This window comes from Belonocnema kinseyi, chromosome 4, assembly GCF_010883055.1.
Source record: "Belonocnema kinseyi isolate 2016_QV_RU_SX_M_011 chromosome 4, B_treatae_v1, whole genome shotgun sequence".
In the NCBI taxonomy this organism is placed as follows: Eukaryota; Metazoa; Arthropoda; class Insecta; order Hymenoptera; family Cynipidae; genus Belonocnema; species Belonocnema kinseyi.
In genome coordinates, this window is record NC_046660.1 from 67,018,176 (window position 1) to 67,032,393 (window position 14,218).

At 27.5% G+C, this 14,218-nt stretch overlaps 2 protein-coding genes across 2 annotated transcripts; one reads left to right on the forward strand and one right to left on the reverse strand.

The window, feature by feature from the left end:
- Positions 1–387: 387 nt before the first annotated feature.
- LOC117171795 (40S ribosomal protein S9) lies at positions 388–7,535 on the reverse strand. Its single transcript, XM_033359406.1, has 4 exons — positions 7,459–7,535; positions 6,457–6,695; positions 3,229–3,415; positions 388–622 (listed from the first exon to the last, which is right to left on the reverse strand). Exons 2-4 carry the CDS (start codon positions 6,677–6,679, stop codon positions 451–453), a joined length of 582 nt encoding a protein of 193 aa, XP_033215297.1. The 5' UTR covers positions 6,680–6,695; positions 7,459–7,535; the 3' UTR covers positions 388–450.
- Positions 7,536–7,745: 210 nt separating this feature from the next.
- LOC117171968 (hydroxymethylglutaryl-CoA lyase, mitochondrial) lies at positions 7,746–13,315 on the forward strand. Its single transcript, XM_033359663.1, has 2 exons — positions 7,746–8,059; positions 11,711–13,315. The coding sequence occupies exon 2, from the start codon at positions 11,790–11,792 to the stop codon at positions 12,753–12,755; it is 966 nt and encodes a 321-aa protein (XP_033215554.1). The 5' UTR covers positions 7,746–8,059; positions 11,711–11,789; the 3' UTR covers positions 12,756–13,315.
- Positions 13,316–14,218: the final 903 nt, after the last annotated feature.

Here is a 14,218-nt window from a genome sequence, read left to right on the forward strand (position 1 = left end):
ATAACTCAACCAAATATATAGTTGATTTTTTAAATTAAATACAAAATATACTTTTACAAATAAAGACATTTTTCTATACATTTACGGTACCATTTCAAACGAATTTGGGGTTCCTACAAAAAAATTAGTTTCCACATTTTTCAAACGAACAAAAATCCCTTGGTTTTAGAAAACTTTATATAAATTTGGAACTAAACACCTGATTTACCCAATTATTCCCAAATATTTTCCGCTTTTTAATTAAACAACAATTTTAAACAAAATTCTAAATAATCAGAGGGTATTTTTTTAAGACTTCTGAAAAGACAAGTTCAATTAGAAAACATGAAAAAATGACTGACTGTGAATTGTGTAGTCTGGACAGAGGATTAAAGAGAGAAGACATACTTTTGAAGGTTTTTCTCTAGTTTATTGTAAAAATTCCTTAAAATTAAGGAATTTTTAAATTGCCTAATCTTCCTCTTCTTCAGCAGCTGCGCCACCAGTTCCCTTACGCATGTTCTTCCTCTTTACACGTCCAGGGCGACCGCCACCGAACGGCGACTTCAGGGAGAAGTCAATGTGTTTCTGCGAATCCAGTCGCACAATGAACGAGGGAATATTCACCACCTGTTTACGAACTCTGAAAAAACAATTAAAATAACAAATCAAACCCTCCTGCCTTAAAAAATTCTAATTCTAATTTCCTAGTTTACATTTTTAATCAAATATAAAGTTGTATTTGTTTTAATTTTCAACTTAATAGTAAAAATTGCAAAGATGATAAAGAAAATTGTTTAGGATCTTGGGCACATATTTTTACTTTACAATAATTAAACTAATTTCAGGGTGGCCGTTTTAATCGACGGAATAAATTCCCGGTCATTTCTCGGTTCGCAAACATTTTTCACTGTCAATAAAATTAAAAAAATGGAACACTAAAGCTAAAACAATTGTCCACTAAAGGTAATAAAAACTGAGCTGCAAATTAAAGCACTCAAAGTGGAACTGTTAAATTTTAAACTTTTAAAATTGAAATTTGAAAGTTTTTAATGAAAACATTTTGTAATCAAATATGCTCGATAATGTACGCGTATAAAATTGAAGGCACTAACATTTTTCAATATAAAAATATATAAATTCACGTTATCATTTTCAATGCTCTGAATTAGAAAATCAATCAATGAACTTTTAAATTTTCAAAATTATATAACTTTAAGCTAGAAACATCAAATATTGAAAAATTGAACATTTTTTAACGTAATACCTCTTAAATTAGAAATTTAATTATTTTCTTTTTAAAGAGTTTAAGCATCGTTGAAAAGCTTCAAAATTTTAGTTCAAAATCTTGAGAAATCTAAAAGTTGTTTTAAATTTATAATTATTTCGGACATTTTTTCAGTACTTCTAAATATCAGTTAAAATAAATTAAATTTTTTCTACAATTTTCAGAAAATTCTGCAAATTTTAGAAAATTTCTTTACAATTTGGATGTATAAATAACAACTGAACATTTATTATTTGTAGGCGAGATTTGAGTAATTTTAAGAGATATGTAGAAGCTTTGAAAAGATTCAAACTGAATGTACAACTTTAAATGACAGCCTAATATAAAACAAAACGTAGATTTTCGCAGATTCTAAACAAAAAAATTAGATTACTTTCAAGAATTTTGAAAGGCTTCAAAAAAGAATAAAAACATTTTCTCAAGAGTCCTAGGAAAATTAAAAATAAATTTTCATTTTGAAAAATTATTTTAAGAGAATATTCAAAAAGTTTTTCAAAGATTTAAACAAAATTTTAAAAAAAGATTCTAAAAGATTTTAAGAAAACTTTCTAAAATTTGCATGATAATTTTTTATCTTTTTAAAATTCCTAAATATCTCTTAAAATTACTCAAATTTTTTCCACAAATCTTTATTTATAAATTATGCATTAAAATTTAAAAATTTCACTTGCAAATTAAGCATTTTTCGAAATTTTAACGATTCCAGGTTTTCTATTTCAAACCGATTCAGTTCAAGATTCATTTTTAAATATTTGGTTTCAATTTACTTGTTTTGAATCAAAATTCAAATATTGCTAAATATTCAATAATTTATCTTTTTTTTTATTAAAAATTTCAAATTGAATAGGTTAAAAATTGAATATTTTAGACAAAAACAATATTTTAAATTTAATAAAATCCTTTAATTGAGAATACATTATAAAGTTATATTTAAGTTGAAAATAGTTTCCAAACGTTCAGTCACATATTCATATTTGCTTAATGACTTAAGACTTTCAAATTGAAACCGTTTAAGAAAGTTAAAATCTGGAAATTCTTACATTTTTAAGTGGTTTAAAATAGTTTTTAAAAAAATTTATTTATTAAATAAAAATGTTTCTATGCAAAAATTTCAACATCAAAGGCTTTTATTTTTTATTGCTTCAAGTCTTTACGAAAGCATTTAAAAATTCTTTAAATTAAAAATGTAAGCTTAGAAATAAAAATTTTAATTTGGAAAATATAAGTAAAAAAATTTTGAATTACGCATTGTAAGCTAAATGATTCTAAATTCCCGGTCCAGCGGCCACCCTGTAGTTTTCTAAATTATCATGAAAAATGTGCCCCAACCCAGAAATTTCAATAGATAACTAACTCAAGGTAAGGTTTTCGAATTGTCTTCCAAATTCTGCTTTCTAATTAAAACCCATTGTTGCAGATCGATAATTGTAATTGACCATTGCAATATCCTAAAAATGTAACTCCAACGCAATATACTAGAATTTCGAAATTCACTGTACCAATATTAAGAGGGCTAATCGAAATCCACCCAAGTTAAGACGTTAAACGCCAAATTGACGTTTAAGTGGTCTTTCTGAAAAAAAACAATATCGAGACTGATCAGGAACAAATAGTTCAGCTTTCACGTCTCATCAGCGATTCATTCGTATTCCTCTCCGAAGAAACGCTGAACGGTCAACCGAATGCATCATCCCGATGCGAGCAGTTTCTAAATTTTCAGAGGAAATTCGTTTCAATTCGAAAAAATGGAAAACGGAACTTATTCTCTGTATCTTACTAAATAAATAAATAAAAGAAAAAGTGTCTCCTGATATGAAGTCAAACGAAGAATATTCTTCGAGTGATGATTAACACAGGAATTTAATATCGCCTTGATGATTAGAAACAATCCACTGAATTGTAGATATTCCTTGCCCAGACAATTAAGGCTTGACGGTTAGCAAGTTTCAACAATTACGAACCGGATGTGTCTTTGACGGATCAAAACTCGTGCATGATGGATGGATTTGGCCAATCCAAGTTTGAACACTTGAGTTTGCAGACGTCGCTCCAAGAAATCTTCGATTTTCAAACCGAGAACGTAATCGAGCTTCATGCGAGTTTCGTCCAAGACTCCAATTCTCACCAAACGACGCAAAAGCGCGTTTCCTGAAAGGAAATTCAGTCATAAGTATTTGGGAATTGGACAGAAATAATTTTGGGGCTTTTTTTTAATTTGTCAGATTATTGTTTTCCATCAATGATATTCAGACAAGAGGTGTCAGAATATTTAAAAGTTTATCATCATTTAGAAAGGACCAGGATAGAGTTCTGAGCCGGTTATATTACTTTGGAGAACGTTAACGAGAATAATACCAAAAATTTATGAGAATCTCAGAATTAATTATAATTAATAGAAATTTGCATTTTTTCGTTAATTTTTCGGTTGAAAATTCAACTCTTTTTTTGAAAGTTTGTCTTTTTTGTTTTAAAGTTTACCTGCTTTTGCAGAAATTAAATCTTTTTTTTCGATAAAAATGCCACTGTTTGGTTACAAATTAAGCTCTTATACTATTTTCTTGAAAACTTAACTATTTCGTAGAAAATTTACTTTTTGTTTGAAATTTATATGTTGGGGTTGAAAAATGAACTGAAATATTTTCTGGATAAAAGTTCCAGTAATAAAAAAAAGTACTTGTTTTGTATTACAAATTCATATGGTTTAGTACAAAATTGATATTTTTTGTATAAAAATGCAAGTATTTGGTAGAGAATTCAACTATTTTGTTAAAAAGTCATCCTTTTTTTTTTAAATCGTCTCTTTGGATAGAAAATTAGATTTTTTTCGTAGAAACTTATTTTTTTTACAAAAATTCAATTTTTCATGTTACTGAGTTAACTGGAATCTTTTTTTGGATGAAAACTCAACTTTTTCTGTAATAGAAAATTCTTCTGCTCTAAGGTAAATGTCATATTTTTTTTATATAAATGCAACTATTTGGTTACAAATCGTTCTTTTTTGCTTGTTAATTCAACTAATTTGTTTAAAACATTTGGTTGAATCACTTTGTTAAGAAATCACTTTTTTTATTAAAGATTTATATTTTAAGTTGAAAAATTATCTCATTGGTTAAAAGATGTATATTTTATAGCTAAAAATTCGCGTTTTTTCTACAAAAAAAAAATCATTTTTTAGTTTGAAATAAATTAATATATTTGAAATTTTTTAATTTGTATATGAAACACTGTAATTCCTGAATATGTCTGAACTTGAAAATAATTTATATTCAGCCGCTGATATAACCTGAACAATAAAAATATTGTTAAAAAACATAAATTCTCTTAGATTCTGTCATATTCTCGGATACATAACCTGAACTTATATTCTCGGGAATTTAATAACTCTAGACCAGGATCAAATTAGAATTCCAGATGGCACAACAAGAAAATTCTCTCAAGATATAATAAATAGGGTAATTTCTTACGAAAATAAAGGAATTAATTCTGTTAATCAAAATAATTTATAGGTAACTTTATTTTAAACGAAAAAGTCGAATTTTCAAGTTAAAGTTAAAATTTCAACAAGAGTTAATTTTCAATAAAGAAAGATTAATTTAAAATAATAATTTCAGTCCAAACAGTTGCATACACAATCAATTAATTAAATACTCAAGCAAGAGAAGCAAATTTTCAATGAACTCGTTTTTTTTTTAAATCAATTAGTTGAGTTTGTATCCAAATTGTTGAATTTTTAAACAAAGAAAATAATGTTCTACCAAAAGAGAGGAGTTTCCAATTAACAGTCGAAAATTTTAGAAGACCGTTAATTCTCAAATAAAAAGAATTTAAATAATAATAAGTGCAAGTCAAACAGTTGCACTTACAACAAACTAGTTTAATTTCCAAGCAAAAAAGTCGAATGAACCAGCGAAGATGCATTTTCAACATAAAAATTGATTATCAACCGAGGTGAATTAAACAAAATTCAGACCAAGCTTTTACAAAACAGTTAAATTTTCAAGCCGAACATCAGAATCATTTTAAGAAAGTTAAATTTTCAACGAAAAATTTAATTTTTCAACATAAAAGTTGAATTTTTAATAAAATATTTCATGTTTCAACATGATATTTGAATATTCAACTTAAAAGATTTATTTTCGACAAGAAAAAATAAATTTTCAACGGCAAAAAAACGTCATAGTTGATATTTCAACCAGAGTTACTACAAAAAAAAACGAATTTTCAGTCGAAGACTTGAATTTTCAACACAGAAAGATTTTACAGCTAAAAGAGAAAAGCCAAAAATATAAATTTTCAACTAAAAAATTAATTTGATAGAAAATTAAGAATTCAAGAAAGAACGTTTTTTCTATTTAAAAAAACTGCACTTTCCAATCCGAAAATATGCATTTTAAAAAATCTAGTGAATTTTCAACTAAATCGTTAAATTTTAAACCACAAACGATCAACATTGGTGAATTCTCAACAAAAAATCTGCTAATTGATATTTTAACAAAAAATATTCTTATATTTACTCATAAACAGTAAATTTAAGCAAAAAAGACAAAGAAGCTAAATTTTCAAGTACCAAAGATAAATTAGTAAACAAAAATGACCGTTAAATTTTCCATTTAAAAATTAATGTTTAGCCAAAATTAAAAAGAACATTAGGGAAACATTTGACCTTTTAACGATTAATTTGTAACAAAATTAATTTTCAACGAAATTATCGAATTTTCAGGCCAAAAAAGAAGATTAAATTGGCCCAAAAAATGCATTTTCAACCAAATATTTGAATGTTCAATCAGAACATGACATTCGCAAAATATGAATGTTCAATCCAAACGGATAAACTTTCTATCCGAAAAGATCAAGTTTCTACAAAAAGATGTATTTTTAACAAAATAGGAACAATTTCATCAAAATAACTAAATGTTGAACCAAGAGATCAATTTTGAATTAAAAATATTAAAGAGATGAATTAAAAAACTTCAAACCAAAAATAGTTGTATTTTCTTAGTGTATTATTAATTCAGTTCACATTTAAAAAATAATAATATGAGAACATGAAAACATTCTTGAAAATAGAGAGAAAAAGGGATATTCTTAAAAAATGGGAAAGACTGGGAAACCTGGAATCAAATTTTTATGTTCGAAAAAGGACATGTTATTCAGAATCTAAATTTTGTGTGCTTCAAACAAAAAAATACCTTCGAAAAGACGTTTTGGGTCCTTCTCTTCAAGAGTCAGCAACTCTCGGGCAGCTTTACGGATTTTTGCCAAAGTATATTTGACTCTCCATACTTCGCGTTTGTTACGAAGACCATATTCTCCGATGATACGTAACTCCTGATCAAGACGAGCCTTCTCGTAAGGTCTTCTTGGAGTTACATAGGTCTTGGAAAAGACCGACGGAATTCTACCGTTTACCATTTTGATAGTTCGTCACCTGTTCAAAAAATCAAAGAATTATTCCAATCATTCTTTTTTTAGAATCCATTAAATTAAAGTTTTAGTTTTTAAAGGCTTAAAATTTGTCTCCTGTTATGAATTCAAACGAAGAATATTCTTCGATTGATGATTAAGACAGGAATTTAATATCGCCTCAATGATTAGAAACAATCTACTAAATTGTAGATATTCCTTGCCCAGACAAATAAGGCTTTAAAAAAAACGTATTAAATAAATTTAATTGTTTTCACTTAATTCTTCATCGCCATGCAATACCTTACAAGGAATAAGTAACTTCAATGTGATTTGACCTTTTTTTCTTTTAATAAAATAGAATTAAATTCTTTTGAAGAAATTGTATTCGTTATTATTTTAATGAAAGTGGATACAAAATTGGTACAAATTGAGAATATTTTAAGAAAAATATGGTACAAAGCCAAGTTTTCTTTTCTTAATTGAAATATTATGCGATGAACAAATATTCAAATTAAATATAAGGATTCATTCTAAAATATCATTATTAATCGTTCTTTGCCATTAAAGATATACAAAACATTAATTATAACTATTAAACCCAACAAATGCCAACCTACACGTGGTCACAAAATATTTCTAGGTTAGAAAATCTGTTCCTAAAATTATCGAAGTAAAAAAACACGAATCCCGTTGAATTTCATGCACCAAAAAAGGAATTAAGTAAAAAGAATTGAACCAAAATAATATAAAAACATGAATAAAAATATAATTTTGGAGCAACTTACGCTTTAATCAGCATAGACGAACACCCTCTCACCGAGATAGACACGATAGAAATGGCCGAGAAAATGGTTTCCGGCTTGAAAGGAACTCGGGAAAAACACGCACTCTAATGCCAAAAATCGAAACTAGAATGGGTCAACCAATCAGAAGATAGGCGTGGACGATTCAACCAATACAAAATTACCCGCGAGAGTAATTTTTTTTAAATGGAAGATGACAAATCGACTTAATGAAAAACTTTTATAAAGATAATAATACTTATTAGATTACAACGTAATTTATTTGTTACTAATATTATCACAAAGTTTTATTGAATATTTAAATGAAAATATAGACGAGGCAATTTTCTTAACGATTTTGAGGCTGTGTTATTTTATTAAAAAACTTCGTATGCACGTCATTTGCAGTCTTATAAGCGTAAACAACACGAAGTACTTCGTGGTAAACAACATGATCTGCAATTCTTAAACAAAGACAATGTCTTACTATCTTTAGTATGTACTGAACTGATAATTTTGCAAAGCCTCTGTCGCAACTTTGAATAAGTCTTAAAAACATTAAAGAGTTATTCGTTTTATCAAATGGATCGATTCTAAACACCAGGTATGATATAGGTTATGTTATTTTTACTCTTTTGTTTATTTTTATAGAAAAAAATAGTAAAAAAAGAGTAAAAAATTTTATGAGACATATTAAGAAAATTGTTTACAAATTAATATATTTATGACACTATTGCAAGAATTTTTTATAATTCGAAACTAGAACTCTTATCAGAAATTGAAGCTGTGCAATTTTTTAAATGTCTATTTATTTCAAATCTTTTAATTTTTAATGCTATAATACATGAGTCTGTTTTTCTATTCGAGCCATCAGGTTTACCACCTTTATCTATTTCTGATACATGTAAATAAATAGTTATTCTATTTTAAAATAACATTTTTTAAGGTCTACAATTATTTTAAAGAATTTACGAGATTTAAAAGTTTTAAGCTATTTTGAGGGAATTCCAAAAAATTACACGAGATTTTTAAGATTTTAAGATATTTTAATAAAATTTCAATTAATTTTAAGAGATTTCAAAGATTGCAAGGTATTTCAAAGAATTTAATAAGATTTAAGAAAGAACTTCAAGGATTACAAAGGGTTTCAAGATATTTCCACAAACTTGAAGCGATTTTAAAGATTTTTTTAGAACTTTCTAAGATTTTAAATGGATTTTAAAGGGATTTCTACAAAAGTTTGGGAAATAAATATCCCAAGGAAATTCATAGCGATTCCACATATTTAAAAGGGATTTCACGGAAGATTTGAAGGATTTTATATGGCCTCCAATTATTTAAAAGAATTTACGGGATTTTTAACGATTTTAAAGATTTCAACAAGTTCCAAAGAATTATTTGAAAAATAAATAATTAAAGGTCCTATGAAATCCTTTAAAGCTTGTGGAATTCCATGAAATACCGTGAAATTCGGTTGAATATTTAGAATCGCTCAATCCCATATAATCACTTAAATTTTGTAAAATTCCGTGATATACTGTGAAATCACTTAGAATATTTGGAATGGCTAAATATTCCTTTAAAATTATTTAATTTCCCAAACTTCTCTAGAAATTTCTTAAAACCGTGGTTAAAATATTTGAAAATCGTACAAAATTCTTTAAAATCTCTTAAACTTTACAAAAATCTCTTAAAATTGTTTATAATATGTTTAGATTATTTCAAAGGATATGCAGGATTTAAAAAATTGTAAGCTGTTCTAACAGATTTTAAATAGTTTCCATAGAATTCGGAAATATCAAAGGATTTCCAAAAATTTGGTAGGATTGTCAAACATTTTCAGCTTTTTTCACAAATTCCAAATGATTTCAAGATATTTCTAAAAACTTCCAGGGATTCCAAAGAATTTTGTAGAACTTTCTAAGATTTTAAGCTGGCTTATAAAGGGATTTTTAAACAAGTATGGGAAATAAATGAAATTAAATAAATATTTAAAGGAATTCCTAGCGCTTTCAAATATTCAAAGGAATTTCACGAAGATTTAAAGGATTTTATAGGGCCTCCAATTATTTAAAGGAATTAACGGCATTTTCTACGATTTTATTTGAAAAATAAATAATTGGGAGTCCTATAAAATCCCTTAAATCTTATAAAATTCCGTGAAATATTGTGAAAATACTTTGAATATTTGGAATCGCTAAATATTCCTTGAAAATTATTTAATTTCCTAAACTTCTCTACAAATTCCTTAAAATAGAGGTTAAAATATTTGAAAATTCTACAAACTTCTTTAAAATCCCTAGACGTTTACAAAAATCTCTTAAAGTTGTTTAAAATTTATTGAAATAGCTGAGAGTCTTTTAAAATCTCGTGAATCCTTTAAAATAATTGGAGGTTCTACAAAATCCCTTAAATCTTGTAAAATTCGGTGAAATATTGTGAAATCACTTTGAATATTTGGAACCGCTAAATATTCCTTTAAGATTATTTAATTTCCTAAACTTCTCTAGAAATTTCTTAAAATCGAGGTTAAAATATTTGAAAATCGTACAAAATTCTTTAAGCGTACAGTCTTTTAAAATCTCATGAATCCTTTGGTATAATTGGAGGTTTGATAAAATCCTTTAAATCTTGTGGATTTCCTTGAAAGATTTTGGAATCTATTTGAACGTTTGAAATCGCTGGGATTTCTATAAATTCTTACGAAATTGTACAAAATTTAAGACTTCTAAGAGATTTAAAAAAAATCAAGAAATAGCAAAGAATTGTATAGGATTTCCTAAGATTTCAAGGGATTTTACAGAATTTTGTGGAATTTCCAAACATTTGAAGGGTTTTCGAAGAATTTTACAAGATTTAAGGGGTTTTGTATGACCTACAATTATTTCAAAGGATATGCAGGATTTAAAAAATTCCAAGCTGTTTTAACAGATTTTAAATAGTTTCGACAGATTTCGAAAATATTAAAGGATTTCCAAGAATTTGGTAGGATTTTCAAACATTTTCAGTTTTTTTCACAAATTCCAAATGATTTCAAGATATTTCTAAAAACTTCTAGGGATTCCAAAGAAATTAGTAGAACTTTCTAAGATTTTAAGCTGGATTATAAAGGGATTTTTAAACAAGTCTGGGAAATAAATGAAATCAAATCAATATTTAAAGGAATTCCTAGTGCTTTCAAAAATTCAAATGTATTTCACGAAGATTTAAAGGTTTTTATAGGGCATCCAATTATTTAAAAGAATTTACGGGATTTTATACGATTTTGTTTGTAAAATAAATAATTGGTAGTCCTATAAAATCCCTTAAATCTTGTAAAATTCCGTGAAATATTGTGAAATATTGTGAAATCACTTTGAATATTTGGAATCGCTAAATGATCGCTTGAAATTGTTTAAAGTTGATCGAAATAGCTTAGAGTCTTTTAAAATCTCGTGAATGCTTTGAAATAATTGGAGGTTCTACAAAACCCCTTAAATCTTGTGAAATTCCGTAAAAGATCTTAAAATCCATTTGATCTTTTTGAATAATTAGGAATCCCCTTAAATCTCTCAAAATCCTTCTTGAAAAAGTCAAGAATTCTAAGATTTAAAAAATTTTTTAAAAACAAACAATTTTTTAGGATTTGTCCAGATTTTAAGGGATTTCACAGAATTTGTGTGAGATATCCAAAGAGTTGCATTTTGTATTGAATTTTTGTACGACCTTCAATTATTTTTAAGGTTTTGCAGGATTTAAAAACATTTTAAGTTATTTTAACAGATTTTAAACAAAGTTTCAGAGATTTCGAAAATTTCAAAGGTTCTCTAATTATCAAACAAAATCAAATTTTAAGGAATTCCTAGCGATTGTATTTCAAGAAATTTTACAACGTTCAGAGGACTCTAGAATCTCCAAGAATTTAAAAGATTTCAAGGGATTGAAGGTTTTTTTTAGAGAACTTTAGAAAATAAGTTGAATTTGATTGATATTCAAGGGATTTGAAATGATTTCTACTTATTTTAATGGATTTTAAGGGACTTAACTAATGGTGAGAGAACTATAGGGAATACGATACATTTTATTTCAGGGTATGTCTGCGGATTTTAACGATTTCAAGATATACGAATAATGAAGACAAAAAGATGAAAAATTAAATTAATTAAATTAAGATTAAAGATTAAAACAATATGAAGATTTTCGTAAGGGAATTTGCCTGTTTGAAACTAACTTTTTGTAGGACACTTTTTCAAGTATCCTTTTTTTTCTTTCACAGATTGAAGACCTAGGTAAATCAAGAACCTTAGAAAAATAAAATATCAAATTCCTAAATCCAAACCTCAATAGCCAAAAAAATGTTCTTATCCAGACCTTTTATCCGCAACCTTCCAAACTCAAGAAGCTACAGCGATTTCGTAAAAGTAGTCGAAGTTGGACCTCGAGATGGATTACAAAACGAGAAAAAAATAATTCCCACACCCGTGAAAGTAGATTTCATCAACAGACTCTCAGAAACAGGACTTCAAGTAATCGAAGCAACAAGCTTCGTATCTCCCAAATGGGTTCCTCAAATGTACGATAGCGCAGAAGTATTTAAGCAAATAAAAAAAGTAAAAGGCGTCAATTATCCAGTTCTCATCCCCAATGCGAAAGGTTTGGAAAAGGCAATAGAAGTAGGCGCCAAGGAAATAGCAATCTTCAGTTCTCCGTCTGAAAGCTTTTCTAAAAAAAATACCAACTGCACCCTGAGTGAAAATATGGAAAGGATGAAGGAAATCATCTGCCTTGCTAAAAAGAGTGACCTGACAATTAGGGGATACATCTCTTGTATCATTGGTTGTCCCTACGAAGGATCGATGAAACCTGCAGTCGTTGCAGCTTTAGCTTCTGCTTTATTAGATCTAGGTTGCTACGAAGTTTCTCTAGGCGACACGATTGGGGTTGGGACTCCAAAGAAAGTAAAATCTCTTCTCAGCGAAATGAGGGAAGTTGATGATTTGAGTAAATTTGCTCTTCATTTCCACGACACTTATGGCCAGGCGATAGGAAATACTTACACAGGACTTGATGAGGGAATAAGAATCTTCGATTCTTCAGTTTCTGGACTAGGAGGTTGTCCATATGCTGCGGGTGCAACCGGAAATGTTGCTACTGAAGATTTACTATATTTCCTGCACGAACAAGGCCTTCAAACTGGCGTCGACTTGAACAAAATGGTCCAAGTGGGCCATTTTATTAGCAATCAACTGGAGAAAAAAAACCAATCCAAAGTTGGAAATGCTTTGCTTACTAAGGAAACTTTGAAAAAGGTTTGCGTTTAAAATCTAGCTGGAGGAGAAAGAAAGTATGGGGACCAAGTTAACCATTTTGCTCATATGGATAATCAGGCCTCACAGACCGATCCTTGTATCCCCTATTTTGCCATATATTTAGCTCAGGTCCCTAATGTACTCTATTTTCAGGCTGGTTACTATTTTTTAAAAATTTTACTCCCGAATTTCTCCCGGTTCTCCCGGTAAATATTCGTGATTTCTCCCGGATTATAAAAAAATCAACTTTCTTTGCAAAAGACACCCTTTTTCTCATATATTATCAATTGCGGAAGTGGATAAATGCGATAAAAACTTTTTACAGGAAATTGATTGACCTTAAATCATATAAGAACAGGGTGGCCATCCAATCGGGAGAATTGGGAGAAAATTGCACCGGATAAAGTCGAGTGATTTCCAGTATTTCACAATTTGCGCATTTTGTAATTCTTAAATTGTTTCCAACTAGAAAGTATTAATTTTCAAATTGTTTAGAATAATTAAAATTTAAAAGCTTACAATATTTCTCACAGTATTTAAAATTCTGCAATTTTGAATGGAGAAAATGGCAATGAATTTTTATTTGACAGAATCACATCTTTTAGTAAAAAAAATATATCCAGTCGTTTCAAAATAGTTTAATACTTGATGCCTTAATACTAATGTTTTTTTCTTAAATTAATTTTAAGATTAATTTTGGTAGGTTTCGAATTTTTAATTCCACAATATTATAGTTTCAAATTAAAAGCCATGGTAGTCAGTTTTGAATTTAATAATTTTAGACGTAAATATAAAGCAATTTCAAATTGAAAAGCTTAAAACTGTACAACAAATGAAATCATAATATAGCAATATTTTTCGTATTCTTCATTTTTAATTTTAATTTCCAATGTAAAATCTTGATATTATCCGATTTTTAATTAAAGATTTAGACAAATAATTTCAAATTGAAAAAATATATGACTAAAATTTCTAGATTGAATAATAAATCTAAAGGAAGATTTGAAATTAAAACATGCGTTTAATATAAAAAAATTAGAAAATTAAACTATCAGTTTCTGAATTTTCATGATGAACATTAAATTTTTCCCTTTCATAGGTTTTAATTCTGCAATTAAAATTGAATTGGTTGCATTTTGAAAATTATTATTTACAATTTAAAAATTATTATTTTTTAAGCGATTTAAATTTACTTTAAGTAATTGAAATTTTTAAGAGTTTGAGTATAAAAAAAAGATGTAATATCGCAATTTTTAGCGACCAACATTTTTTGAGTTTTAAATTAAGTTCGCATTTTTTTAAGTTTTAACGTTCCGGAGTAGAAATTTTTCACTTTTAACATGTTTTGTTTAAAATCACTATTAATTTTTAAGTTTTTTTTAGAATAATTCAATTCATTTTTTCATTTTTTTAAATATTTCTAATCAACTTTAATGTTAACTTGTAATTTTATTATGCAATAACAATTTAAAATT

What these genes read in the sequence shown, in the direction of transcription:
- LOC117171795 (XM_033359406.1), bottom strand. Translation starts at nt 6,679, where the DNA reads ATGGTAAACGGTAGAATTCCGTCGGTCTTTTCCAAGACCTATGTAACT. An exon ending in CCCAAAACGTCTTTTCGAAG is followed by an intron (nt 3,416 to 6,456) that starts GTATTTTTTTGT and finishes ATTTCCTTTCAG; the next exon opens with GAAACGCGCTTTTGCGTCGT. An exon ending in ATCCGTCAAAGACACATCCG is followed by an intron (nt 623 to 3,228) that starts GTTCGTAATTGT and finishes TTGTTTTTTCAG; the next exon opens with AGTTCGTAAACAGGTGGTGA.
- LOC117171968 (XM_033359663.1), top strand. Translation starts at nt 11,790, where the DNA reads ATGTTCTTATCCAGACCTTTTATCCGCAACCTTCCAAACTCAAGAAGC.